We start from the raw sequence: 26,693 nt of genomic DNA, 5'->3' as shown, positions 1-26,693 counted from the left end.
CCTAAACACACCTATTTACTCTAGTTAACCCTTGGCACAGCATGCCTGTGAAGCACCCTACTTCAAGTTACACATCACAGCAGAATGGAAAATACTCCCTTTACCAAGACATGAGTAAATGCTCTTGGATGGTTATGTTTATGGAATGGTTTGTCAGTAGGAAGAGGAACGCTGTAATAAGTATGTTTCCCATATGGGCCAGCCACACTCAGCGCGTACTCTAGACTCATTCTGTCTCCCCCAACAGAAGCAAGCTGAGCCAAGAAAGCCCACTTCTCCTCCACTTTGCCTGCCACAGGGCCTTACTTTATGCCCTAGGGTTGCCAGATGAGCAAAGTGGTTGTTCCCACTCATTGGTTGACAGTACGGTAGGATGATTCAGCTAATGGGACGTGAACTATACCTGAATCCACCCACTTACTGCCTGGGTAACCTCATCCCCTGACTTGCCTGGCCTATTTTTTTCACCCGTCAACTACAGATAATTGAGTCTAGAGTTACTAGTTAGTCAAATGAAGATTTCTAAATCTCTTAGTTTATCTCACTTTTTAAAAAATGCAGCATGGGGGCTGGGGATTTAGCCCAGTGGTAGACCGCTTACCAAGGAAGCGCAAGGCCCTGGGTTCGGTCCCCAGCTCCGAAAAAAAGAACCAAAAAAAAAAAAAAATGCAGCATGACCAAAAAATAAAAAAATAAATAAATAAATAAATAAATAAATAAAATCTGATTCCCAACCCACAATAACTGTTTGCTCCCAGTATACCAGCATAAGCAGTGATCTGTCTGTCACTGAAAGCGCTTTGGCATGTTTCTCCAAGCCCTGGCCTATTTAAAAGGCTTGGTCCTCTCGTCCTTCCTCACTTCATCCATCTCCAGGCACTCTCAGGTCTTGCTCTTGTGCATGCAGCCAGCCACACTGCCTGCTGCTGGACCTACACAGATGTGCGTGGTCACGCCTGGTGCCTCTGTGCTTACAAAGCATGTGCCAGATGCCAGTGTTCCCCAGTGGTGACGGTGGGTCCTGACCATGGCTGTCAGAGACTTGACCCACTCTCCTAATTGCCATTCTAGTCCCTTCTGAGTCCACCCAGCATTACATGGGTTCTGGGGACCCAGATTCTGGTCCTCACACTTGCGTGACAAGCCTCGTGTGCACTGAGCCATCTCCCAGGCCCTCTCCTCTCTCCTCACTCTGTAAGGAAACTCTTAGACTCCCTACCTCATAATGATGGTAAGTATCTATCCCAGGCACAGGGGGTTCATACCGAGGTCTCAATGACTGTGAGAATCATGTCTTTTTTTATGATTTATTTATTTTTATGTATATGAGTACACTGTAGCTGTCTTCAGACACACCAGAAGGGGGCATTGGATTCCATTACAGATGGTTGTGAGCCACCATGTGGTTGCTGGGATTTGAATTCAGGACCTCTGGAAGAGCATCAGTGCTCTTAACCTCTGAGCCATCTCTCCAGCCCCGAGAGTCATGACAGCAACAAGGACAGCTTCCAGTCTGGAGTCTGGCAAACAGCAGGCACTCAAACTATGTTGAAGGAATGCAGGACTGGGAATGGTCAGGTGCTGGTTTGGTTTATGGAGCGAAGCTCCTTCCCTCTCCAGATGGATGCTCTGTGGTCTCTTAGCTTTACTCTGCAGCATGGTGAAATATGGCAAAACGTTCGTTTTTAAACACCACATCCCTCTTGAAGCAGGAACCTGATGACATCTCAGTGAAGAGGCTTGCTTGTTAGGCCTTCTTTCTGAGAGGGGCTCATTCTGGGGCCAATTTTAATAACTTTGAACTCCCAGCTTAGTCTTTTATCTGACTCTTCATAGGAGGAAGAGCACGGCGTAGAGAATCCCTGCCTCTTTGATGGTGAAGTGTTTGGCTACATAGCAGCAGAAAAGCGCCTTTATAATAAGATGGCCCGAGGCCCCATTGCCCTGTCCCACGAGCTTCAGACACTGGGGAAGCATCGAGCAGCTTCTCAGGTTACCGTCTCCCTTTGCTCTTTCAGGCGCAGGAAGAGAGAGGCACACTGAGGTGACCCTGCAGCTCCACCATCCTGTGGTCTCAGATGCAAGCTATGCCTGCTTCAGCTGCTTCAGGAAGTTGCCTAGACCAGCGGCCCTTGCGGCCTGGACGTCTTCTTTGCACCAGCTTGCTGTTTGTGGAATTTAGGACAGCACCAGCCGCTCGACTGGCCCCTCACGTGGGTCCTCTATGAAGTCACTGCTGGGAATGGCTGTGTCACTAGGGCGCTGTGGCTGATGAATGACAGCTGTTGTGTTTTGTCCTGGGTGGAGTGTTCCCAGGAAACCCTGCATCTCTTAGAGCTAGTGTGTAGGAGGGGAGGAGCCCAAGCAGCCAGGAATGGGGGAACCTCAGGCCAAGCTCTAGGGCCACTTGGGTCAGTGGGCTCTCATGTCCCCACATCATCTGTGGCTTCATGACAAAGATAGCAGGAGACAGGATTCTGTGTGAAGTAAGCTATCGTACTGAACAAACTCGGCAGCTCCCATAACCATTTGAAGGACTATTCAGTAATGAGTGTCTACAGGCTGGGCTGATAGGAGACCTCATAAAGGGTCCACAGGCCATCAGGGGGGAGGTGAGCCAGCACCCAAGCTGAGTAATGCCTCACGCAAATGGGAGTTATCTGGCCGGCTCTCTCAGAGTCTGGCTTCTGTGTGTATGGATGCTCACCATGAGCTTGCCCTGGGCCGATGTGACTTGAATTCGCTTTGAATCAAACTGGATGGAAATAAACCGATGTGAAAGGCTGACAGACATGTCTGAACCTTGCTGGGTGCCAGGCTTCGGGAGGTCAAATCGTTCGCTCCGTCTTCACAGGTGTATGCAGTGAGAGCGCTGTGGGACTTGTGGAAAGAGCACATTTGGAACTTCAGGTGGCCCAGCAGACGGGCCACAGGAAACAGCCTGACACGGGTCACCTTTGGTCATATACAATCACATACAGAGAACACGAGTCACCAACCTCTCCAGCGAGCCGCAAGCACCCGAATCCCCTGGAAACAGCCCCTCCCCACACCCTAACCTTCCCCATCCCACCCATGTCGCATCTAAGTCAAACACCAGAACTTCAGGGGGCTGATCTAAGAGCCGGCTTTTTTTTTTTTTTTTTTAAAAGATTTATTTATTTACTTATTGTATGTAGGTACACTGTAGCTGTCTTCAGACACACCAGAAGGAGGCATCAGATCTCATTACAGATGGTTGTGAGCCACCATGTGGTTGCTGGGATTTGAACTCAGGACCTCTGGAAGAGCAGTCAGTGCTCTTAACCACTGAGCCATCTCTCCAGCCCAAGAGCCGGCTTTAAAAGAACACCTGAAAGAACCCCTAGGGAAGTGGGGTGCTGCTGCATCTCAGCAGGGCTGCCAGCACCCCACTTTTCCTAACTTCATGATTCACTTTATCTTAGATTCAAATGAACATATTTGCAACCTCCATTTGTACAATTCTGAACTGTTTCTCTAGTGCAGTGAAAAATTAAACTTAGAAGCCAGGGTGATGCCACCGGAAGTCCCAGGTAACGGGGGTGATGCCACCGGAAGTCCCAGGTAACGGGGGTGATGCCACCGGAAGTCCCAGGTAACGCTTCAGTTCAGGAGTTAGAGGTCAAAGGAGGCAACGTAGCAAGACCCGTTTCCAATGAACAAATGAGTACCAAAATGGGAAGTCAGGACCCAGCAGATGGATGATGATGTTGAGGGTCGAGGGCAAACAAAACAGACTCCCATTAGCCAGGAATCCTTGGACACCTGCTGGTTACCTTCCAACTCCTCTGAGTTCGATTTGTCCATTGGATGGGGTGCAATCCCAAGAACAGCCAACAGAGGACGTCAGCTCCCAGCATCACAGCAGCAGCCACACCATAAATGGCAATGCTGGCTTCCCCATTGCCCGGTTCCATTTTAGAAAAGAGAGACAGGTCACTCTTGTAAACACCCCCCTCCCTTTTTTTGAAACAGTCTCTCCTTGTTGTGGTCCAGGATGACCTTAAATTCACAATCCTGCCTCGCCCTCCTGAGTGCTGATTCAGTTGGCCTGGGCGAGGCCCCCACACAATCACGAATGTAGGAGATCTGGATGCTTCTCAGGTGACGAATGTGTGGCCACAGAGAGAGGACCACCAGCCTTGGAGGAAAGAGCTTAGGAGGAAGGCCAGAGCTACAGACAAGTGCTCTATGAGCCCCACACAGATCATGAAACTCCCAGGTCAGCTTGGCCACTAGTGTGGTCACCCAAGAGCATCAGGTCCATCAGAAAGCAGTGTGGGTGGGGCCAGGATTGGGAAGTAGAGTTAAGCTGTCAGTCAGTTTCCATGGAAGAGGCCGGAGATGGAGGACACAGGAGTGCCTGAAGATTGCGTTAGAGTTTTTGGACCAGCCTTACTTGGTCCTGGTGCCTCATTCTGTAGGGTCCTGGTAGTCAGTCAGGTGTTCTTTCTTAGTGACAGGTGGGGGCAGGGGAGAAGACAGGTGTCTTTCAGGCCCCCACCCCCAAGTCCCCAGGCCTCCTCCAAAGGTGGCACATACCTTTAATCTCAGTACTCCAGAGGTAGAGGCAGGTGGATCTCCGCAAGTTCAAGGCCAGCCTTAAACTAAAAAGCAAGCTCCAGGACAGCCAGGGCTACACAGAGAAGCCCTGGAGAGAGAGAGAGAGAGAGAGAGAGAGAGAGAGAGAGAGTGAGAGAGAGAGAGAGAGAGAGAGAGAGAGAGAGAGATCCTCTCCACATGGCCTCCACGACTTCCCAAAGACAGGAGAGTGTGCGTATGCCTTTGCTTCTGCTTTCTGCAGGCCAGAAATGGGGTGCTCTTGTTCCCTGTTGTAGGGGACCCCTGAGTAAGGGAGGCTATTTCAGTCTTTTGGAGACTGCTCTCCTGATGATAATCTTCCTGGGGACTGCCTTCTGGGTGGTGGCTTCCACCCTCCTGGGACCCACCTCCTGTGGACCCCTTGCTAGGAACATGGCCTGGGGTCTGCTCTTTGAAGACGAAGCCCCAGGAAGCATCTCTTACTAGAAAAACTGTTAGGTTAAGGCTCAGTGACCTACCGATGTGCTAATTCCAGGCCGGGGAGAAGTGGCTATTCTGCTGACCTCTTGTGGTCTTTCCAGGCAGTGAGGGTCATTTACTACATGAATAGCTTGTGGCCTGACATGGGGGCCTCCGTGCAGATTGACCAAGAAGAAGATACCCTGGTCTCTTAGCAGGACAAGCTTCTAGCTTTGCTCAGCTCATTCAGTATCAAAGTGACCTAGCAGGGCCATCATCAATGCCATACTGGGGACCTGCTGGAGAAGAAAAGAGGAGCTAGGATCCAGAGCTAGCCTCAGAGTACCTGGATCTGTCTGCACACAAGGCCTCTGTCTGGGCTCCCATGATACAGGAGGACATGTTCTCGTTTGTGTAGAGCCGGTCTGGTTTGGATTTCCCTCACTTGCTAACCAAGGCTCATTTAGGAAGCTCAGACAAGACAGAACGTGCAGTCTCACGATCTATCAACCTAGATCCTCCTCCGAAGGCTTCTTCAGCTTATCACAGCCTCATCTCTCCCAGGCCCCAAATTACAACACTGATGTGTTGACTTAGCCCTCATCTTCATGTTTCTCGGCCATGCAGCGATGAGTTTGAGCTTGTCCTCGCTCCTCTGAGTGCTGCCCCGTTCCAGCTTCACTCCATCTTGCCTAAGCCAAAGGCATGGCTAATCTCGGCTGTCAATTTAACTGGATTGAGGATCAACTAGCAAGCAAGCTGCTGGGGGTGGGATCCACGGTGGGATTTCCTTGATGTTTGAAGTAGAAAGGCTCGCCCTAACGGCAGGCTGCGCCTTCTGACAGCACAGAGAGGACACGGAAGAAGGAAAGCTCTGTTTTTGCCTGTTTGCTCTTGCTCTTGCTGCCCAGTCCATCCACCCTGTTGCTGCTCCTGATGCCTTTGCTGATATTAGAACAAGGAGTTTTGGGTTTCCGATGTGGACTGGAGTCCAGCGGCTCTGGGACTATGGAGTGGGCTGTGGTTGGCATACAAGGTTGGGGTCACGGGCAGCCCAGAATTTTCTCAGAGAGCTGCGACCACGTGAGCACAAAGCTGCAACGCCAATTGTCCCGCAGAATCTAAGCCAGTCCAAGGGAACCCTATGAGGATTTCAAGATGGTGCCTCTGAGCGAAGGCTTCTGCCCAGCTCAGGCCTCTTGGGGCAGCGTGAAAGTCAGTGCATGAAGCTGGCTGTCTCTGTCCTCAGCTGAGAGCACTGGCCTGGGTGTGGCTGTAAGTGTGGAGGGTTGGGGGTTGGGTTTCATGTCGAGTCTGGAGGCGAGCTTCCCAGAACCATTGTAGTCACCTGTCCTCAGCATCACCGTGGTATGTGACCTTAGCAAACTAAGATCATCAGAACTTAGATTCTTGCTTTGTGTGCCTTGAAACCATCCTCCTGCCTCAGACCCCTGCATAGCTGAGATTGCGCCTGGCTGAAAACTAGGTCTCTAGAGAACACACACAAAGGGGAAAATTCTTTCCCCACTGTTGGAACAAAGTTCCACACGGTACATCACCACTCTGGCTGGGGGACATGTGGGTGTCAGGAGACAGGGTGGCCCAAAGTTTCAGGCTGATGGGAGAGCCATGGTAGCATTCTGGAGGATCCAGCCCTCAGACTGAGTACCAAGGTTGAACCCAGCCACGGCTCCTGGGAAGTTTTCTCCAGAAGGATGGGGAGTTGATGGGACCCCTGTACTGGTTGTGTCTGTGCAGGTTGCAGAAGAGGCCTGGTGTTATGGAAGAGCTGGCAGTGCTGCCAGATCTCAAAGAGCTGTTCCACTCAAAGTCGAAGGTTTGCATGGAATCCACTTTAGCATAGTCCTGAGGGGCAGCCACAGGGGTAGCCATAGGGTTAGCCACAGGGGGCAGCCATAGGGGCAGCCATAGGTATCCATCCTGAGTCCCCGTGGTCCGCATCTCCAGGTAGAAGCAGCAGTGGATGGAAAAAACGTTTTAAAAATCTTGTCTGTGTGAAGATACAGCGGACGACTCTCCTTGTCACGAGTCCTTAAACAACCATTTCCACAGCAGCCGTTACTTTGTGCTCTCAGCAAATAGAGGCCCTGCCACCGAGATTTCTAAGACCAACTTGATGAAGCTAGAAGCGAGAACCGGCTCCTGCAGGTTGTCCTCTGACCCCTGTGTGCACACCACGCCACACACGTGTGCACATGCATTAAATAAATAAAAACGTGGAAATTATGGGAAGCCGCATTCAAGGTCTACGCAAACATGATAATATTTAAATAATAATAATAATAATAATAATAATAATAATAATAATAATAATGGCTATTAGTGGATGAGTGTTTTGCCTGCATGTATGTCTGCATGTATGCTTGGTGCCTTTGGAAGCCAGATGAGACTGCTAGATGGAGTCATCTGACTCCCTTGGACTAGAGTTACAGAGGGTTGTGAGGCTCCATGGGGATGCTGGGAATTGCTCTTCTGAAAGAGCAGCCAGTGCTTTTGCCAACCGTCCCAGTCCCAATGGTACCATCTAATAGAGAACCTTTGGTCATCTTCCAGTGTGGGTCTCCACTAGAATCCTGGAGACGATCGCTCTTGATACGGAGAGATATCCGGGGGGTAGAATTCTGGACAGTGTCCAGCATCCGGAGTTGTGGCTGGCAGACTTTCCCAAGCTCCGGAACCATGAGAGTTTAGCCTAGCCCATGACTAGTTTCCCTAGCCTGAAACCCTGGATCAGCAAGTCTGAAATGGGATTTCCAACAAGCAGTCCAGGGTCTTGTCTTATGGTGTCTGGATGTGGGTGTATGGTCCCCTCTGAGGCTCCTGACAGGAAGGCAGAGACACATTTCTGGATGTTCTATCTCGACATAGCAGGCGTGAGTCACCACTGCGAGCTCTAAAAGACCATCAGTCTTATGTCTCCTGTGATGTGGCGGGAGAACCCGGGCCTCGCCAGCGACCTCGGGGTAGGAGGGTGCTGCCACATCACACCTGCCTCCAGAGTGGACAGGAGCCGTGCGTTCTTAGTTTCAGCCACTGCCCTTTTGGTGGGCACACGTCCTCCTGTTACGGATGCCTGACACCATGCCAGTGCTGGGCCGTGTGTCTGATGGTCAGTTTCATCTTAACAAGGCAGGTCCTGGCCAGTCACCTTCCTTCACCTCTGCTCTGATGGGAAAGGGTTTTACTCCTCCTCGCCTCACTGGACTGAGGTTGAAGGCACCACACAAAGGTACCCGGGAAGCACCGGAGAGCAGGGTGGGTGGTGTTGGGCAACCTAAGGATCGCACTCTGCAGGGTGAGCACACTGAAGGAAAAGTAAGATAAATGGATTTGGGTTTTTGCTGCTTGTTTCTTTGCTTGGTTTTGCTTTTTTTGAGGCAGGGTCTCTGGATACAGCATTAACTGTTCTGGAATTCTCTATGTAGACCAGGCTGGTCCTGAACTCAGAGAGCTGCTCCCTCTGCCTCCCCAGTAGTACAGTTAAAGCCATGGGGCATCACCCCTGGCTGCATTCAGTTTTCATTGCTTCTTTCTCCCCCTTCCCATTTCCCTGACACCCCTAACTTTCTCATGCATAGTAGGACTACTATTTATGTGAGAGAGCTGTGCGAGGTCCTTAGGGAAGGCAGGGCTGATGAGCAGCTATGCATCCCCCTCCCCTCATCTGGGAGCCTGGGCCCCAGCAATCACCGTGTTGTCAATTCCTGTGAGAGGCAGGCGAGACTGAGGACAGCCTACAGCCAAAGCCGGGCGGGTCACTTCTCTACTTGGCTTCAGTTTCTTCCCCGGTGAGGACTGACTGCATGTTCCGTATTTAGGACACTGACTTTGGCAGCCCGGGCTTGGCGAGCGCTGTGTTGTTGCTGTTAATGGGCAACCTTCAATTATAGGTTTAAAATAAACCCCGCGGTTCTCCCCGCTTCCCGACCTCCTTGGGAGCTGGCAGGCAGTGGCTGGGCGTGGCAAACGTCAGGCGCTCTAGGGCAGATGGAATGAGAATGTACCCCATAGGCTGTGGCATCCGAGCACGTGGCAGTTTGGGAAGGTTTAGGAGGTAAGGCCTCGCTGGAGAAAGTATGTCATGGGGGCAGGTGTCTCTGCTTCAAGTTCATGGTTCAGGATGTGAGCTCTCAGCTGTGCTTCAGCCGCTAAGCCTGATGAGTGCTTCTGTGTTTCTCCGCCACAGTGAACTCCGTATCCCTCTGGAATCGTCAGCCCACATCAACTTTTCTTTTTCACCTATAAGTTGCCTTGGTCATGGCGTTTTATCACAGCCACTGAAAAGTAACTAATGCGAACCCGGAACAAGCCTGATGCGGCTATGGCTAGGTCTGCCAGCAGCTGAGGCAGGAGCGCGGCTCAGAGCGGCACTCTGAATCTATGTCACGATGTCATACTCCTCCACCTCAAACGCTGCCAGCATCTGACTCTGGAGTTTCTCCCCACAGCTTCTGAGGTAAAGACTCGGTTCCTTGCACATTATGGTACCGGAAGACAGAGGGCTTTTAAAAGACCATCAGTAGGAGGAAGTGACGTTGTTGGGCTGTTCCCTTAAAGAGTCTATAGGTATAGGCTTGACTGTGAGGTAAGCGGCTTCCTCAGCTACAGTTGGCAGTGAGACAACTAAACCTCAGAAAGTATAAATGTAAGCAAACTCCACTTCCTGTTTTTGTTGAGAGAGCTTCTGCTGTGCAAGAAGCCCAGATGGCCTTGAACGTGAGACCCTCCTACCTCAGCCTCCCAGATACTGGGATTACAAGCCTACACCATCATGCTTTTCTCCCTCTCCCTCTCCTCCCCCTCCCTAGAGATTTTGTCTTGTTTTAGATGTATTTATTTTATTTTACGTGTCTGAGTTTTTGGATCGCATACATGTCTGGGTAACATGTACATGCCTCAGGCCCACAGGAGTTCAGAAGAGAATACCAGATCCCCTGGGACTAGAGTTAGAAATGGTTGTGAGCCACCATATGGGTGCTGGGAATCGAACCTGATTCTTTACAAGGGCAACAACTGCTCCAAACTGCTGAGCCATCTCTCCAGCCCCCTTTCTTCTTTCTAAGTTGGTTATAAAATCTTATAACTTATAAAATCCTAATTTATAAACTTGGATATTTTGTTATAGTAGTGGGGAACTAGCTAACACAGATGGGGTCTATTGAGGGCTCTGTTCAGCTGTCTACTGGACTTATCTTCTGAACTAAACTTTAGGCTCTGGACCCAGCCTCCCTGATTTTAATAGACTTTGAATCCCCTGGGGTTTCGTTAAGATGGGGCTATTGATCTAGCACGTCTGCGTAGGCCTGAAGTTCTCATTCTAATGAGCAATAAGGAAGATAGATGCTATCAGTTCTCTGCCACACCCTGGGCAGTCAGCTAGGATGAGGCTTTGTCCTGGGCAATGTATGCTTGGCAACTCTCCCATGGATGAGGCTCTGAGGCAGGACTGGTGGTGTGGACGAGGGTAAGGCTGTATCTCTCTCCCAACTGCCAGAGAGAGGTCTCGTGCTAAGCATCAAATCTGAAGAAAGGTTTTAGACATGGAGCTTTGAACTGGAAGGTGCCAAGATCACAGATTTCCGAGAAAGGTAAGGAAACCCTGAGTTGAAAGGCAGGGCAGGGTGGGGCGGGGCAGGGCAGGGCAGGGCAGGGCAGGGCAGGGCAAATCTCCTGTAAGCTCTTCCTTCTGCTCTCCAACATCAGTGGAATGAATGCATGGCTTGGAAGTCCTGCCTACTCCCTTCAGGGTTACCTCTGCAATGTCAGTGAGAGCTATGAATATTCGCCATAGTAGCTCACAAAATCTGCACCATAAGGAGGCAGATACTGCATTCTTGGGAAGGAGAGCCCAAGGCTCAAAGCAGAGCTGGGTGGGACCTACGCGCTTGTCCCCATAGATCCAGGTGTTTGCCATTTCTCCAGCCATTTGTACTGGGTTACCTTTCTCATCGCTGTGACAGTAACAAATTAAGGACGGGTTTATTTGGGTTCACACCTTAAAGGACAGTCCATCGTGGTGGATGGAGAAGCCATGGCAGCAGCTTGAGGCCGCGAGCAGGTCGCATTGCAGCCAGAGTCAGGAAGCAGAGAGATGAACAGTGGTGCTTGTGTTGTAAAAATATATAAAATAAAATGGTATAGTTGTCTTTTACCCCGCTTGGTCTGCACATCGGTGACCCAAGATATCTCCTTCAAACTTCTCTCCCGCCCATCCTTCCTTCTCCTCCAATGACAGGCCTCCTTCTATCCTGTACCTGCCCCTCACCTGTATTTTACAAATTCAATGGCAAGGTTCTGGTGAAGTCACCTGATTCCTGAGTACGAGACTAGGCAGCTGTCCTTGGGGCAGTGGAATTAGCATCAAAATACAGTTAACTTCAGGGCAAACCACAACATGCTTGTACTGGCTTAGGGACCGTGGAACGACGCTGTCCACAGTTACGGGTGGTTCTTCTCACTCAGTGGGATCTAGCACCTCTCTCACAGACATACCCTGAGCTTTGACTCCTAGGTGAGTCTACATCCAGCCGAGTTGGCCATGAATATCAATCCCCCACACCATCTCAACCAGCAGGGGCAGACAGAAAGCTGTGTCTTCACCAGGAAGACCTGAGGCTTTGAGTCCCTGTGCCCGGCGCTGTTTAATCCACAACCTGTTTTCTGGACACAAATTTCGAGAGGCAGGTCCCTCCCCTGACCTCCCACAAATCAAGCTCTCCGTAAATGCTATTTTTACTTGTGTGAATTACCTAAAGAGTCATTCACAGAGACGGGAGGCAGCGAGGAGGAGACTGTGGGAGGAGGGAGGTAGCGTTAATTAGGCTGTGCTGGGTGCATGACAATGTGGTGGGCTGGACGCCATTGATTTAAAAATAGCAAGGTTGCCTGGGCGGTGGTGGCACACGCCTTTAACCCCAGCACTAGGGAGGCAGAAGCGGGCAGGTCTCTGAGTTCAAGGCCAGCCTGGTCTAGAGACTGAGTTTCAGAGCAGCCAGGGCTGCCCAGAGAAGCCATGTCTTGGAGGGATTAAGGTCGGAAGAATTTGTTTGATACATTTTCAACCACACAGAAAAACCTGTTATTTTGCACATATTTTTGGGAATGCTGGGTAAGTAAGTGCTCTATCACTGAGCACTGACTTTATTTTCTACCTTGATTAGTGGCAAGAGGCGATTGTCCCTTAAAGCAAATTCCAGAAAGATCAGAGGTTGCCACTGACAGATGCGCCAGGACAGTTCAGATTGGGTCCAAATTCTCAGAACATAGTCTAATGGCAGCCACTTTGTGGGCTAAGGACATTGCAGAGGCTTGGGTGAATGTCTCTCTCTCATCGGCTGGGTTGTGAGCCCACAGCATGATTGGGAGGCGGTAGAATCTTTAAAGGGTGAGACTTGTTAAGTCTTTACGGCTATGCTCTAAAGGGAGATTGTGAGAGCCAAACCTCTTCCTGGCCTCCTAGCAGCTAACCGTGAGCAGGGGCCTTCACAAGCGTCTGCCAAGATGCTTGCCCTACCACAGGGACAAAGGCAGCGAGGCTGTGATGGCTAATCTTAGCTGTCAACGTAAGTGTTTAAAGAGAGAGATCCTCAGCTGAGGGCTTGTTTCCCTCAGGTTGCCGATGAGTATGTTTATGGGGTGTTTGCTTGATTGTTGGTTGATGTAGGAGGGCTCAGTCTGCTGTGGGCTATACTATCCCAAGCCAGGTAGTCCTGAACTATATAAGAAGTTGAACATAAGTGTGGAAGCAAGCCAGTCCGGTGTTCCTTCATGACTTCTACTTCAGTTCCTGCTGTGAGTTACTGCCCTGGCTTCTCTTGAGGGACTGTAATCTGGGAGATTAATTTTCCTCTCCTAAATTTTTGGGCATGGTGTTTATCATAGTGACAGAAAGCAAACTATGACAGGGGCTAAGCAACTACGGACCAATACCTCTGAAACCCCTTCTTATAAGCTGTTAGCCTCAGGAAACTCACTAACGAGCACCAGCCTTGAAGACAAGCAAGTCAAGGTCCGGCTCTGGCCTACCATCGACAAGCCACAGTTCTTCCTTCAAGGCAGTTTTTAAAGTCTGGGATTAACAATTCTTCCTGCCCTCCTGCCCCTGAGACAGAATTTCTCTGTTTAATAGCCTGGCTATTCTGATCAGGCTGGTCTTGAATGCACAGAGATCCACCTGCCTCTTGAGTGCTGGGATAAAGGCACGTGCTACCATGCACGTTGGATTAAAAAGTCTTACTTCAGGACTTGTGATCAGCACAGATGGTTACTATGTTGGACTTGGTGCTCATGACTGGCTCCTTTGGGCAGACATCCATGTCCTGGGCAATTGCCACCAAAATGTAGGTAGGATGTTTGGGTGGTCCGTACACGTCTAGCAGATCATCATGGTCACTGTCCTAGTTTTATCTGTGAACTTTACACAGTCTGGAGTCACTTGAGAAGGGAGTGGAGTTTTACCCAGATCAGATTGACTGTGGGGCATGTCCCTGGGGGCTTGATAATTGATATAGATATATGAGGACTCAACCCACTGTGGGTGGCACCATTCCCTAAGCAGGCGGTCCTGGATTGAACAGGAAAACTAGCTAAGCATAACCTTGTGAGCAAGTCAGAAAGCAGCATAACTCCTTGATTTCTACTTCAAGTTCCTGCCTGAGTTCCTGTTCTGACTTCTCTTGGGCGTAGACTGTGATTTAAAAGTTTAAGCCAAATAAGACTTCTTCCCTTGTTGCTTTTGGACACCAATTTATCACTGCAACAGAGATGAAAGGGAAGAATTCTTGCTTAGGTTGAACCACCAGGGCTGAGGTCTGGACCTCCGATCTAAGGCTTTCTCTCCTGCTCAGGACAGCCTCATAGGCCTTACTTGGGTGTAGTGTTTTCTCTCTCGCCACTGCCCTCAGGGAATAGCTTCACTAATTGTTACGGTTCTGGGTTTCTGGAATTTCTGTGAGTTTGTGGTCTTCAGGACCAGTGGGCAACTCTACTGGCTGGTTTTGTGTGCCAACTTGACACAAGCTGGAGTTATTACAGAGAAAGGAGCCTCAGTTGAGGAAATGCCTCCATGAGATCCAGCTGTAAGGCATTTTCTCAATTAGTAATAAAGGGTGGGAGGGTCCATTGTGGGTGGTGCTGTCCCTGGGTTGGTGGTCCTGGGTTCTATATGAAAGAAAGCTGAGCAAGCCAGGGGGAGCAAGCCAGGAAGTAACATCCCTCCATGGACTCTGCTTCCTGACCTGCCTGAGTCCCAGTCCTGACTTCCTTTGGTGATGAACAGCAATGTGGAAGTGTAAGCTGAATAAACCCTGCCCTCCCCACCTTGCTTCTTGGTCACGATGTTTGTGCAGGAATAGAAACCCTGACTAAGACAGCAACTGACCTGGCATTGGTCTTCATATAGGGAAGGGGCAGGCACATGGGTGGTGGGCTAGACCCAAGAGTCTCTGTGGGGCAGGAGGATGGGGTTCTTTGTGGCTAACCAAGAAGATCAACATGACTCCTATGTTCCTGGAAACGGGCTCTTAGGTTCAAGTATTTCTCGTCAAGATGATTTGTCAGGAGGGAAACCTCTCTTTAGAGCTAACTCCTGGCCTGGAGGAAGTCAAAGCTAAAAGTTTCTGTCCTTGGCTGCTCTACACTCTTCACACTGGATCTGGCTGACTCCACTCCTGGGGCTTCTCTGGAAATACTCAGCCCTGACTCTTGACCAGGTGTAGCTCGCACTTTAATGCCAGCACTCAGGAGGAATAGACAGGCAGATCTCTGAGTCTGAAGCCAGCCTGGTCGACATAATGTGACCTCTTGATGGTTTCCCTGTGTCCATCCTTGTCACCCCGGTGTTGACCTGAAACCAGAATCCTGCCCACCTACCCCACTAGCCCACCAGGGTAGTGTCATCCCTGGGCAGTTGGTCCTGAGTATGTAAGAAAGCAGGATGAGCAAGCCAGCAAAGAGCATTCCTCTATGGTACACGATTTCTGCCCTGACTTTCCTCAGTGATGGGCCGGGACCCAAGAGCTAAGATGAAATAAACCCTTTGCTCCCCAAACATCCTTTCATGATTGGCAGCTCCCTTCCACCCAGCTCGAAAGGCCGAAGAATGTGCTTCTGAGTTGCTTGGTTGTGGTCATCACCAGAATTTTAACCACTGAGCCATGAGTCTAGCTCTGTGGGATGTACTAGGATCCTCACTGATACCTCATCAAAGCCAGTTGTGGGGCCCAACAGAGGAGCCTGAGGAGTCTTAGGGATGCCACACCTAGGCTATCCTATGAGCTGGCACTAAAATAGGATGGCCAATGGCTCTGTAACATTACCATAATTGACTTCCCACGAGTCTCTTCTGGGGTTGCCTTTTGAGGGCTACTCCCCAGTGAGGGGGTACAGGGTTCTTCACAATGACAGATGCTCCCACACATGGGTTTGACCAGCTTTCTCTGTCTTGGGACTACTACTCTCTGGCTATGCTCACTAAAATCTGCCAACGCTAAGATTTCAGCTTACCAGAGTCAACCTTCCCTAATGCCGCAACCCTTTAATACAGTCCAAATTGTGGTGACCCCCAACCATAAAATTATCTTCATTGCTACTTCATAATTTTGCAACTGTTATGAGTCACAATGTAAGAGTTTATTTTCTGGTGGTCTCAAGCAACCCCTGTGAAATGGTCGTGCGACCTCCAGGTTGAAAACCAGTGCCATCCGCCAGGTCAACTCAGTCCCTTACAACTTCATGGGGGAGGGGTGGCCAAGCATTCTTTGGAGTTCCTAGTGCTTGTTACTAGTGACAAGAGTCAAGGGTGGCCATCTGTGCTGCTGCTCCTTGAGTCTCTCCCACTCACCCCATTATTAAATTTACCATAGCTTCTTATATTCCCCCATCTACAAGAGAGAATGTCTAGCTGAAGCCAACTGCCTTTTATTTATGAAATATTTTTTTATTCATTTTACGTATGCAAGTGTTTTACGTCCTTTCTTTTTCCTGTAGGTTGATGACAAGGCAATACATGATTGGACCGTAGGGAGTTGGGCAGGGACAAAGTTTCTGTAGGGAGGGAGGAGGAGTGAGGGGAATTGAGATCCAGGTGGTCCAGGTCAATTTTTTCTTGCCTAGGTGGGTGGTTTCCATCTTTATTAATTGGCAGTGAATTTATTGTGTGGGTGTGGTGGATTGAGAATTTAACATGTAAATCTGATTGTTGGGTTATAATTTGTTGAGTCTTGATTTTACTGGGTGGGTGGCTGGAACCAGAGTTCCCGGCTGGCCAGGGTGACTAGCAATGGGAGTGGAGAGATGGCTGGGCTAGACGATAGCTAGGCTAACTAACATGGCATGGTGCCGCTCTGAAGTTAGTTCTCCATACGGTGTGGTGCCAGAATTAACAACAGGGAGTGACCGCCTGGGTCTGAGAGTACCAGGGGCCCAGAGTGGAGTGGTGACATGCAGGAACCAGTTGTGCCTACTTTTTATTACCACAACAGTCTCTACTGCATGGGTCCTAAGAATCACTCAGGCTGTCAGGGTTTGCCGGTAAGCGCCTTTACCCACTGAGCCGTCGAGGCAGCTTCCCACCTTATTTCTCTCAGTCAACCCGATAACCAATCTGACTGGACTGGCTATCCAGGAGTTCCAGGGGTCAGCTCGTCATTGCCTGGCCCCCATCTCCCCTACCTCCAGTCACCTGTGCTGGAGTTAGACAGTGTCACTGCACAATCAGCTAATACATAGGCTCTGGGGATCTGAACTTGGGTCCTCACACCCTTGTGGTAGGCACTTTTCTGACTGGGCCATGTCTCCAACTCCAACTGTCTTTTAAAGATGCTGCCTGGGTGCCCAGGCCTGAGGCCATTACTGAGCCCTTGACAACTCCACGGTGCCTGACCCTAAGACCTGCCTTGAGTGTGCTGCAGGCTTGGGGACAGGTTTGGAGGAACTCACAGGTTGGCCACGCGCCTTTCTTTTTTAAATATAACATTTATTGCTTAGATGGTTTGATACAGAACAGCTTTTTTTCATTCTGGATTTGGAAGTTCTATACAACTGAGTTCAAAGAAGAAAGTACCAAAACCAAACTTGTGATTCTGTTCATGTGGCGTCAACCAGTTTTGTACACACGTAGCAGCAGTTTTTAAGTTCCCTTTAGAAAAATATGAATTCTACAGTTATCATTGTTTCCTGTTCGATGCAGGGGCTGAAATCATTAGGATCAACTTTTTTTTTCTTGAAGAAGAGAGGAGAGGAAAGAGACGAATGCAGGATGATCTGTGTGAACCGGCATCCGATTCGCGGACCTTCCGCAGAGCTGCTTGGGTAACTGCCCCGTGGGGCCTTTCTGGTTTGTTTCACAGCCGGGTACTTTATGTAGTGATTGAATATTGTGTCCATTAACAAAAACAAAAACAGAACAAAACAATAAGAGAAAATTTGCACCTCAATTTTTTTCAGAAGATCCATATATATATATATACACATATAATATATATATATTTGTAAAAGCCCTGAGGAGAAAGAGAATCAAACAAAAATGTATAGAAACAAATTAGCTGGACATGCAAACTAACACTAGAGATTCACCCAGCGTTTAAACAAATCACAAACTTCACAGTTTAATATTGGGGGAGGAAGGCGGGCAGGACAACAAATAATTCATCTCTCAATCTCTCTAATAAAATGTGGCAAGACCTTATTAACTATGAAGGAAACAGATCAGACTAAATAAAGCTTTAAATCAATAGTGATTATTGCCAGTGGCAGCCCTGGCGACGGCCGCTGCTGGGAGCAATCCCTGCTACATCTTCCCGCAGCGTAGAGTTCAGTCATGGCTTCTCCCCACAATATCATGAGTTTAGTGTGGAGAGTTGCAAAGAAAAACAAAACACAAGAAACCCCAAATAACAACAATGAAAATAACAATAACAATTGTAATAATAATAAAAAAAAACAACTAAGGGATGTAGCTGGGTTTAACTTAAAAGACCATGGGATCAATGGTTCTGATTTCTTTCTCTACAGTAAATAAAATCTCAATTTTAAACTGGTCCATACATCCCGAATACAGTTAAAAATCATATATACCTCAATGTTTTCTTTTTCATACATATATCACTTTTCATTATCTCTAGAATATCTATCCTCCATTGAAGTCAGGGTGGTTGGATTTTAGCCACTAGAAACTGGTGGAGAAAAGGGTACGTGTGCCCTGGGGCGCACATCTTAGCGGAGGAGCAATGGAGCCACAGGATAAGGGGAGGGCGTAGAGCAGAGGAAGGCGTCCCCGAGGGAAGTCTTGAGGCTCTGAGGGCAAGGGACAAACACAGGGCTCTAGTAGCAGTGTGGCTCAGGCATCCTCGGGTCTCTGCTAAAGGACAGGGTGCTGAACCGAGCTCAGCTACAGTAGGAAAAAACGGTTTCTTTTAGCTGATGAGGGAGGTCTACTGTTTGTACAGAATATTGGGGAACTAAAGGAACCCTGTCTTTGTGCACCAGGGGCTTGGGCCAGCTAGGGATTTAAGAGCACGCCTCTCTCCAAGCAGCAACCCCACACTGCAGGAAGCTGAAGAGAACCCTCGCGTCTAAACCTTGCGCATGCTCTCCAGATCGTCACTGGCAGTAGTATCTCATGGCCGGCTTCTCAAATGACGGTAGTAGCACAGCTCGGGGAAGGCGCTGACCCAGCTTAGCGGGAAGACTGGGGTGCCTTGCAAACTGACTGAGGTGCCCCAGGTATGGCTGGTGTCTCGGATGCCTGCTCCCCACCACTTGTGCATCCTTGCCCTCCTCTCTGAGCCACTCCTTGGCCGCGCTTGGAGGTCCACCCCTGGCCCCCGCTGGATTCTACAGTCACGGAAGAAGGCTTGTCTGAGTACAGTAGAAGAGCCGTCACTGGTGTGCCACCAGACGCTTCAGGCACAGTAAGCGGGGACCAGGCAGCAGAATAGGTCACCCAGGGCAAATATTGCCCATTTGTCTCTGCTGAATGCAGAGCCCAGCAAACTGATGAAGTAAAAATAAAAATAATATTAATATTAATAACATATACCGAATGGGAAGAAGGGAACGTTGATATATGACCTCCAGGCATGTCCTCCATAGGCTATGGTGCCGGGGAGGTCACTTTCTCTGTAAGTTAAGAATTTGAACACTAACCATTTCTAACATGGAGAGTGGAAACACGCGCGAGGTTGAAGCTAGACTTTCCTGGCTCTGGCTCGCACCACACAGGAACCCTGCCTCAACCACACCCACTAACAACAAAGGCCAGGTCATAGGCTCCTCTACCAGGGCAACCAGAGAATACAGGACTAGCTTAGAAGTCGGCCTTACCCTCTTCCCTCTGGTCATGTACACGAGATTCACATCATTTTCTTCCAGTTATTGGCTACAGGATCCGAGGGGAAGGTTTTCTGTTTCCAGCTCACAGAACAAACAGTACTGTCACAGATTCACAAAAACAAGCTCAAACACACAAATACAAAAGGTAATGTTAATGCTTAAATGAAAAGGTCCTCCGAAAAATTCATTAAAATATTTGTTTTGTTAAAACGTCATTGGGGGGGGCACCCATGACAACATGGGAGGACCCATAAGTAGTTAAGGCACTGAAGCCGGCTGTACTGGGGCCGGGTGCATGTGTACTGGGTAAGGCTATGGCACGAGCTGGTTGGCTGCAGGCTTGTCTCTCTCTTGCCTTCTCTTTCCTCTCTCTCCAGACAACTGAAGGATGCTGAGAAAACCTTGTGAAATCTACATTCGGGACGCTCTGCTAGCTTTGACTGTAGGCTGGAGCCAGGGCAGGCCGTCACTCCATGCCCAAGAGCTGCGAGGCACCGTCGGTGGCTGCCAGGATTGGGGCAGGCCTCGTGCCGCACAGCTCCAGCAAGTCTTGCACAATGGCTGCTGGGCTCTGGGGGTCTGCTTCACCTGGAGACCCCGGCTCTTTGGGGGCACTGGGCTCGGCGGCTTGCTCTGCTGTAGCCTTCTCCTCCGGGCCACATTCCTTCCCAGAATTGGCCAGGCTCTCCTTCCGGCTCCTAGTGATAGCCACGTGGTTGCTGGTGCTGGGAGCTGACTCGGCCTCATTCTCTGAGGCAGGGTTGTTGGCACTGTGGGCGGACTCATCCTCACTGCCCTCCTCAGCCCGCTCATCCTTGTCGCTGTCTTTCCCGTGGTGCTTGCTGTGCCTGGCTTTCTGGTGGATCCTCTGGTGTCGAACGAGGCTGTGCTTTAAGGTGAAGGTTCGCTCGCAGGTCTGACACTTGTATGGCCTTTCTCCTGAACAATGAAGAGAGAAAAGGAGACGTCCATTAACACGAAGGGCACTGGTTCCCACCTCCCCACGCCAGAACTACATATACAGGGACAAGACTCTTCGATGCCCATGAAGAGCCCTCTTATGTGCCCCATCTGACAAGGCTAGAGGGGTCACATCCTGTTTCCTGAACTTCTCAAACTAGGTTTTCTACAAACTCATCTTAAAAGAACACCAGAAGCAAAGAGCCTTGTAGGAGGAATGGTTTCTTTTCCCCCAGGCTCTGCAAGGCCAGGGACAGCCACCTAAATCAAGGCCCAAGGAGGTGCATTTGGAAGTTTCCTCTACAGCTTACACATCAAATTTCCAACATCCCTGGCCAGAACAAGGTCCCAGCATGCTACGCCTCAGTGTAGGCCCAGCTGGCTGTGGCCAGGCCACTGTGCATGGGCGGCCATGATGGTGGTCAAGGGGTTGGGGTGCGCTCTTTGGAGGGATGGCTGAGGAAAGATGTTTATCTATTGGCTTCATGGTTCAATTCAGGTCTCTCCCCCTGTCCCTCACTAAAATAACAGAACCTTCTTTGGGGTCTTCAGAACATGGGCCAGGCCACCACCTGCCTTCCCTGGCATATCCCCATCTTTCTCAGGATGTGGCTGAGGATGACACTGGATGGACATATGCCCCTCTCGTCTTGTTCTGGAAACCCGTGGACAGGCCAGCCATCCTTCCTGTCTACAGAGGACAAAACTGGGACTGAGTGGCCAAAGAAAGTGCTTTCCAGAGCACCACTGCTGCGGGACCACTGCCCTGTAGAAGGTTTGTGCCATTCCAGGGCCAAGGAGGTAACTCCTTAAGACCCCCACCTTCCCCAGCTCCAAGGGCAACCCTACAACCTAGCCAGTTCTCTCAGTGGTCCCTGGACCTGACTTCCAGCAAGACTGCCATTGACCACTACAGGCCACCTCTCTGGCAGGCTGGCTCTGGTCTCTCATACCTGTGTGTGACCTCATGTGCCGTGTGAGGTCCTGCAGGGACCAGAACCGCTTGTTGCATACACTGCAAACCTTCTTCCTCTTGTCTGCCTTACTGGCCATGCTTTTGGGGGAGTCTGTCTTTGGTCTTCTGTCACCGTCACCCCTCTTCTCAGCTGTGCCCTCCCCGTCAGAGGGACTCTCTGTGTCTTCATTCTGTCTCTCCCCCGAGGCCTCCCCAGTTCCTGCCGCTGGATCTGTGGCTGAGGATTCAGCAGGTTTCTCTTCAGGCTCAGGGGAAGGCGAGGGCTCCTCAACTGCTCTGCCGAGGCTCTCATTCTCCAGCGAAGGCGCCTCCTCCTCCTCCTTGGGCTCCTGGCAGCCGTGCGCCTTCCTGTGGCGACTCAGGGTGCTGAGGAACTTGAAGTTCTTCCCACAGGTACTGCAGGCATGCTTCGGCTCCTGCTGGGCGGGGCCCTGGCTGTCCACAGCGCCTGCCTCGCTCTCTGCCAGCTTGAAGTCCATCATCTTGGTGGCGAAGTCAAGATCCAGGCTCTGGTTGCTGGCTGTGTCTTCCTCCGGGGCGTCTGCATCCCCAGAGCTCTCTTCCACGCGGCACTCTAACTCTGGCTCTGGGTTCTCCTCCGTCCCCTTCTCTTCCTCCTCCTCCTCAGGTGGGGCTGCTTCTGCCTTGGCCTCTGCTTCTGTAGGGTCCTGTGTAGCTGGGCTGAGCTCACTGGCTCCCTCTGATGCTGGCTGCTCTTTGTCCCGTGCTGTGAGATCCAGCACCTCACCTGGGGTGGTCAGTGTGTCTGTGTCTGACTGGCTGTCTGTGTAAGCAAGCAAGAGTAGGGAAGAGGTTCAGACGAGGTGACCCTGAACAAGCCCTTCTCAAGGGCTCGACTGGAACTTGGCCAGGCCCACCCTGCAACCCCGGATACTAAACCTAGTGAGGAACTTTTGCATCTGGGAGTTATAAGGGCTGAACCAGCCTTCACACTCCCAAGGAAATGTCTTGTGCTTCAGAACTCCTGCCTTCCACCATCACACCTATGTATCCTCAGCTGTCCCCAACCCCAGGAAGGTGTGAGTGACTCAGGCAGTGCAGACAGAGAGGGCGTGCATTCCAGAGACTCGAAGTACTAGGGAGGTTGAGGAAGCCAAGTCGTAAGGGTTATCTTTCCAGTGCAAAGAGCTTTTCACAAACATGCAACACACACAAGAACAACCCCCATTTCCCAAACGTGGTCCTTATAGAGTTTCACAGATTCTGTGTGTACAGTCCACAGGCACATCTCCAGGTAGAGGCCAGAGACCAAACATGCTCCTGCACCTGTGAGCAATGCATGGGGAGGAGGGATGGCGGGTGGCTCTGAGGGACTGGGGGAGCACAAGGACAGGGATCTATACGGTGAGCCTCTTGCATTGATTTCTGGCTTCCACTTGTCTGCCCCGCCCCCCACCCCTTGTGGGATGATGTCACAGGTAAGGCAGGTACAAGATAGAAGGAGGCCTGTCATTGGACAAGAAGGAAGGATGGGCAGGAGAAAAGTTTGAAGGAAGAGGAGGAGACTGGAATGGAAAGGAGGAAGAGACAGGAGGGAGAGAGAAGCTGTGGCAGGACAATATGGCGGGTGGTGTTATCTTTACAGGTTGCTATGAGTGTTCTTTTATCTTCTTTTTAAAAGATTTATTTATTTATTTTTAAAGACATTGTAGCTGTCTTCAGACACACCGGAAAAGGGCATCAGGTCTCATTACAGATGGTTGTGAGCCACCATGTGGTTGCTGGGAATTGAACTCAGGACCTCTGGAAGAGCAGTCAGTGTTCTTAAGGGATGGATGTGTACAGGGCTTTGTATGTTTAGATGGCAATTATCTCCTATCAACCCGCCAAAGGTTGTTGTGTTGTGTGTTCCTTCATGTGTAGATTTATGTGTGATGGAGTGTTGGGTGGCTGGTCTGGGCCACCATGGAGTTGGGATGTGTGTTTCTGGCATGGAAACCTGCCTTGGGAACTAGATAGGTAGAGAGATTGCTGCCAGGTTCAGAGAGAGGCCCTTGGCAGTGTGATATGGGATGGAGCAGAGCAGGTGAGACACTTTACTGACTGAGACTTAAGATATCTAGCAGATATCTTGGGGCATCGTGTCAGACCTAGTGGGGGAATAAAAGACAACCAAAATTTTTATATTTTTACAACAACACACCCCCAGCAAAACAGACATGGGAAGTCCACCAGCTTTCAGTGACCTTAAAAGAGGGAACTGTGGCCAACATTAATGACACCAAGGCCAGGCACACTGGTGCACACCTGTGATCTCAGACCTTCAGAAACTAAAGTAGGTAGGTAAAGAGTTTGAGGCCAGGCTGGGCTTCACCATGAGTTCAAGGCTAGCCTAGGCTATGAGACAGTCTCAAAAAAGAAAAAGAATAAGGAGGAAGAAGAACAGAATGAGGATGAAAGGAAGAAGAAAAGGAGAATAAGAACATGTGGGGAAAACATCAAATAGTATTATGGTTGAGTAAGGACTTAATGGTTTTAACAGTAAATGGAAGTTGGCTGAGGACTGTTTAGTTGAGGACTAAGAGTGGGGAAAGTCATTGTTTTACAGCAAATACAGAAGGTGCCCTAGGAGAGGCAGCTCTCTGATCACTGCCTGAGGCAGCTGAAATTCATGCACCTAATCTGAGACTCTTACTGGCTGAGGTAGAATTAGCCAGAGGGCCACTTCCTATCATTCCTCCTCAGTGTCATGTGCTGTCTGTCATGTGCCATCAAGGACTGGGGAGGAGCTGCCCCAGACATGGGCACCTGATACAGGCCACCCTGTGGTTATCTCCAGAGACTTCAGAATTAACGAGGACAAACTGTAATAGCAGGAAGCAGGAGCCCATTGGGTGTACACCAGTGTTTAACTGTGCACGAAGGAAAACATCTCTGCTCATTTTCCCGAGTCACAGTGGGGAAATCTATGGAATGGGTCTTGGTTTAGACTCCACAACAAAAGCACAGGATGCCTAGATTGCTCAGTTGTGTGTGTGTGTGGAAATCAGAGGTCAGCATCTACTTTGTGTCTTCCTCAATTACTTCTTATTTATTTATTTATTTATTTATTTATTTGAGACGGAGTCAACTAACCTGAAACTTGCTGATTGGCCAGAGTGGCTGACCAGAAAGCTCTAGGGGTTTGGTGTGTTTTGCGGGTAGGGATAGCACACTCCAGCAATCTTCTTGCTCCCACAGTGGTGGGATTTAGGGCCTTAAGCTTGTATGGCAAGTACTTTTCAAAATAAGCCAAGTCCAATTTAAAAATAAGGCTAATTTCTGGTTAATTCTTTTTTTTTTTTCCTAGTATACACTTAGGCTGTTCCTGTTATTGGGTTTGCAGCAAAAACATTTCTTTCTGGTTTTGAAACAGAAGCTTGCTAGGTAGCCTGGGGTAGTCTCTCAAACTTGTGTTTCTCCCATTTTAGCCCTAGAGTGGCTTAGACTAACCCAGCACATAGGCTGTTTGAATTGGAGAGTATGCATTTAAAATGACAAACTTATGAAAATAAAGATGGATTCTGAAACCAAAGCCAAGCGCACACCCTCAGTCTGAACCGTCCCATTCACAATTCTGTTCTAAGGATGGATGAGGTCTTTCTGTGTACAAAGGTGCCCACACTTTTGAACAGTTCTTGCACTCCAGACTTTCCACTAGGGGGAGTGTTTTAGCAGGACAGCCTGTGGCCTGGTTTACAATTCTCGGGAACAATAGACTTAACCTCACGTACAGAGTGAGTAAACAACGTGAAAAGACAGGTCCTGTTATGGCTACTCAAGAACCCCATGTATTTTGCTGGTTAAGGGTCTCTTGCTTCCTACAAGCGAAAGTAGAGCACTGGCCGCCTGGTCAGAGATTCTGAGTTCAATTCCCAGCAACCACATGGTGGCTCACAACCATCTGTAACTGGATCTGATGCCTTCTTCTGTCCTGCGGGCGTACATTCGGACAGAGGAGCACTCACACACGTAAGATACTGAAGTATCTAAAGAAGCCATTCATGTTTATGCTGTAAAAGGTCCTGTCCAGGTGCCTACCTGGCTCTTCCTGGAATCCCCTGAATAAGAAGCAAGGACATTCAAGAGCAGCCTAACTGAGGGAAGCAGTGTAAAAACGAATATTTAATACAACGTAGAAGGGAAAACTGTCCCCACCTTAGTATTTTTACCAACAGGTACAGGAGGAAATCTGGGGTACATTTTCATGGAAGACTTTGTGTGGTCAGAAAAGTGATGCTGACATTAGAAAACATGTTTAGGGATTTAAAAAGAATCCAATCTATATGCACATAAACCAAACCTTGAAAACTCCAGTAACTTCCCTGTCATTTCCTGTCCTTTTAAAAGGGTCTGGTTGGGATTGAGGTAATTCGCTGGCCTACCTAAACTGATGGACTTGCAGTTGGGGTGTGGTGATAATTCTCCTGTGATAACACTCCAGAGGCAGGAGCAGGAGGAGTACTAGTTCAAGGTCATCCTGAGTTTAAGGATGGCCTAGGGGATCCTGTCCCCAAAGTCAAAACCAAAAAACCCCCCCCCCCCCAAAAAAAAAAAAAAAAAAAAAACCAGACCTGTTCCTCTGCCCCCTGTCCCTGGGTTGTAAATTTCTCAAACCCCTCCCTCAACTCCTATTACGTCCCTGGTTCTGCCTTTTTCTCCCACCTCAATCAGTCCTCTCTCTCACCACGGGCTGTTCTTTGATACTCTTAAAACTTTCAGTGACTTCTAAGAGGCTTTGTCCCTTTAAGAAAATCTATATAACTTCTGGGGCAAGGCCTTGGAAACAGAAAACCTGTAATTGTAAACTTAAAAAATAAATGCGCCCACAGGCTAACACTTGTGCCAAAGCTAAGCTCAAACCATAAATTCTGACCGAGCTCTGGCGTCAGCAGAGCTCCTGTATGCGGCCTCCAGGATGAGCAGGATCGGTGACTGAGACTTTTCCGAGGACATGGGTTCCCACCCCGCAGCAACCCCCATGTCAGCGCCTTCCCTTGTGAACTGGTTTGGGGAGAATCACAGGACCATTCTGTAAAGCAGGCTGTAAGAAACTGTTCCAGTCTAATAGGTACCAACGATGGTTAAACATTAACAGGGCAAGTCTGTGGCAAAGACAGCTGCTGCAGTGCCTTGGGCTTCCAGCAGCTTAGGAGGCGGCTGGGTAGGCTTGGCTCCCAGGGCAGGCTCAACCTTGGCAGGATACCTTTCCTTACTCCTAGATCCCAGAGAATTATGTGGAAATGAAGTCAGGGTTTGGGGAGGAGTTAGCAAACCAGGTGTACCATTCTTGCCTTTAGAGGGTCTGACCTGGGCAGGAGAACCCAGCGAGCCCAAGGCATTCCATTGCTTTGCTTTCACTGGGCTGAATAAAGCATGGGGA

The 26,693-nt window shown here is 49.6% G+C and overlaps 1 protein-coding gene across 1 annotated transcript in view; it reads right to left on the bottom strand.

The window, feature by feature from the left end:
- Positions 1-16,996: 16,996 nt before the first annotated feature.
- Rreb1 (ras responsive element binding protein 1) overlaps positions 16,997-26,693 on the bottom strand; it is a 124,201-nt gene continuing 114,504 nt past the window's right edge. The window contains exons 12-13 of the mRNA XM_032884305.1: positions 21,288-22,094; positions 16,997-20,313 (exon numbers count right to left, since the gene is read on the bottom strand). Of these exons, the coding sequence (XP_032740196.1) occupies positions 19,841-20,313; positions 21,288-22,094 (1,280 nt within the window). The 3' untranslated portion in view covers positions 16,997-19,840. The remainder of the gene's footprint in view (positions 20,314-21,287; positions 22,095-26,693) is intronic.

The sequence above is a fragment of the Rattus rattus genome, chromosome 14 (genome assembly GCF_011064425.1).
Source record: "Rattus rattus isolate New Zealand chromosome 14, Rrattus_CSIRO_v1, whole genome shotgun sequence".
NCBI lineage: Eukaryota > Metazoa > Chordata > Mammalia > Rodentia > Muridae > Rattus > Rattus rattus.
Note: the sequence above shows the minus strand (reverse complement) of the source record. Positions and strands in the feature narration are given on the sequence as shown.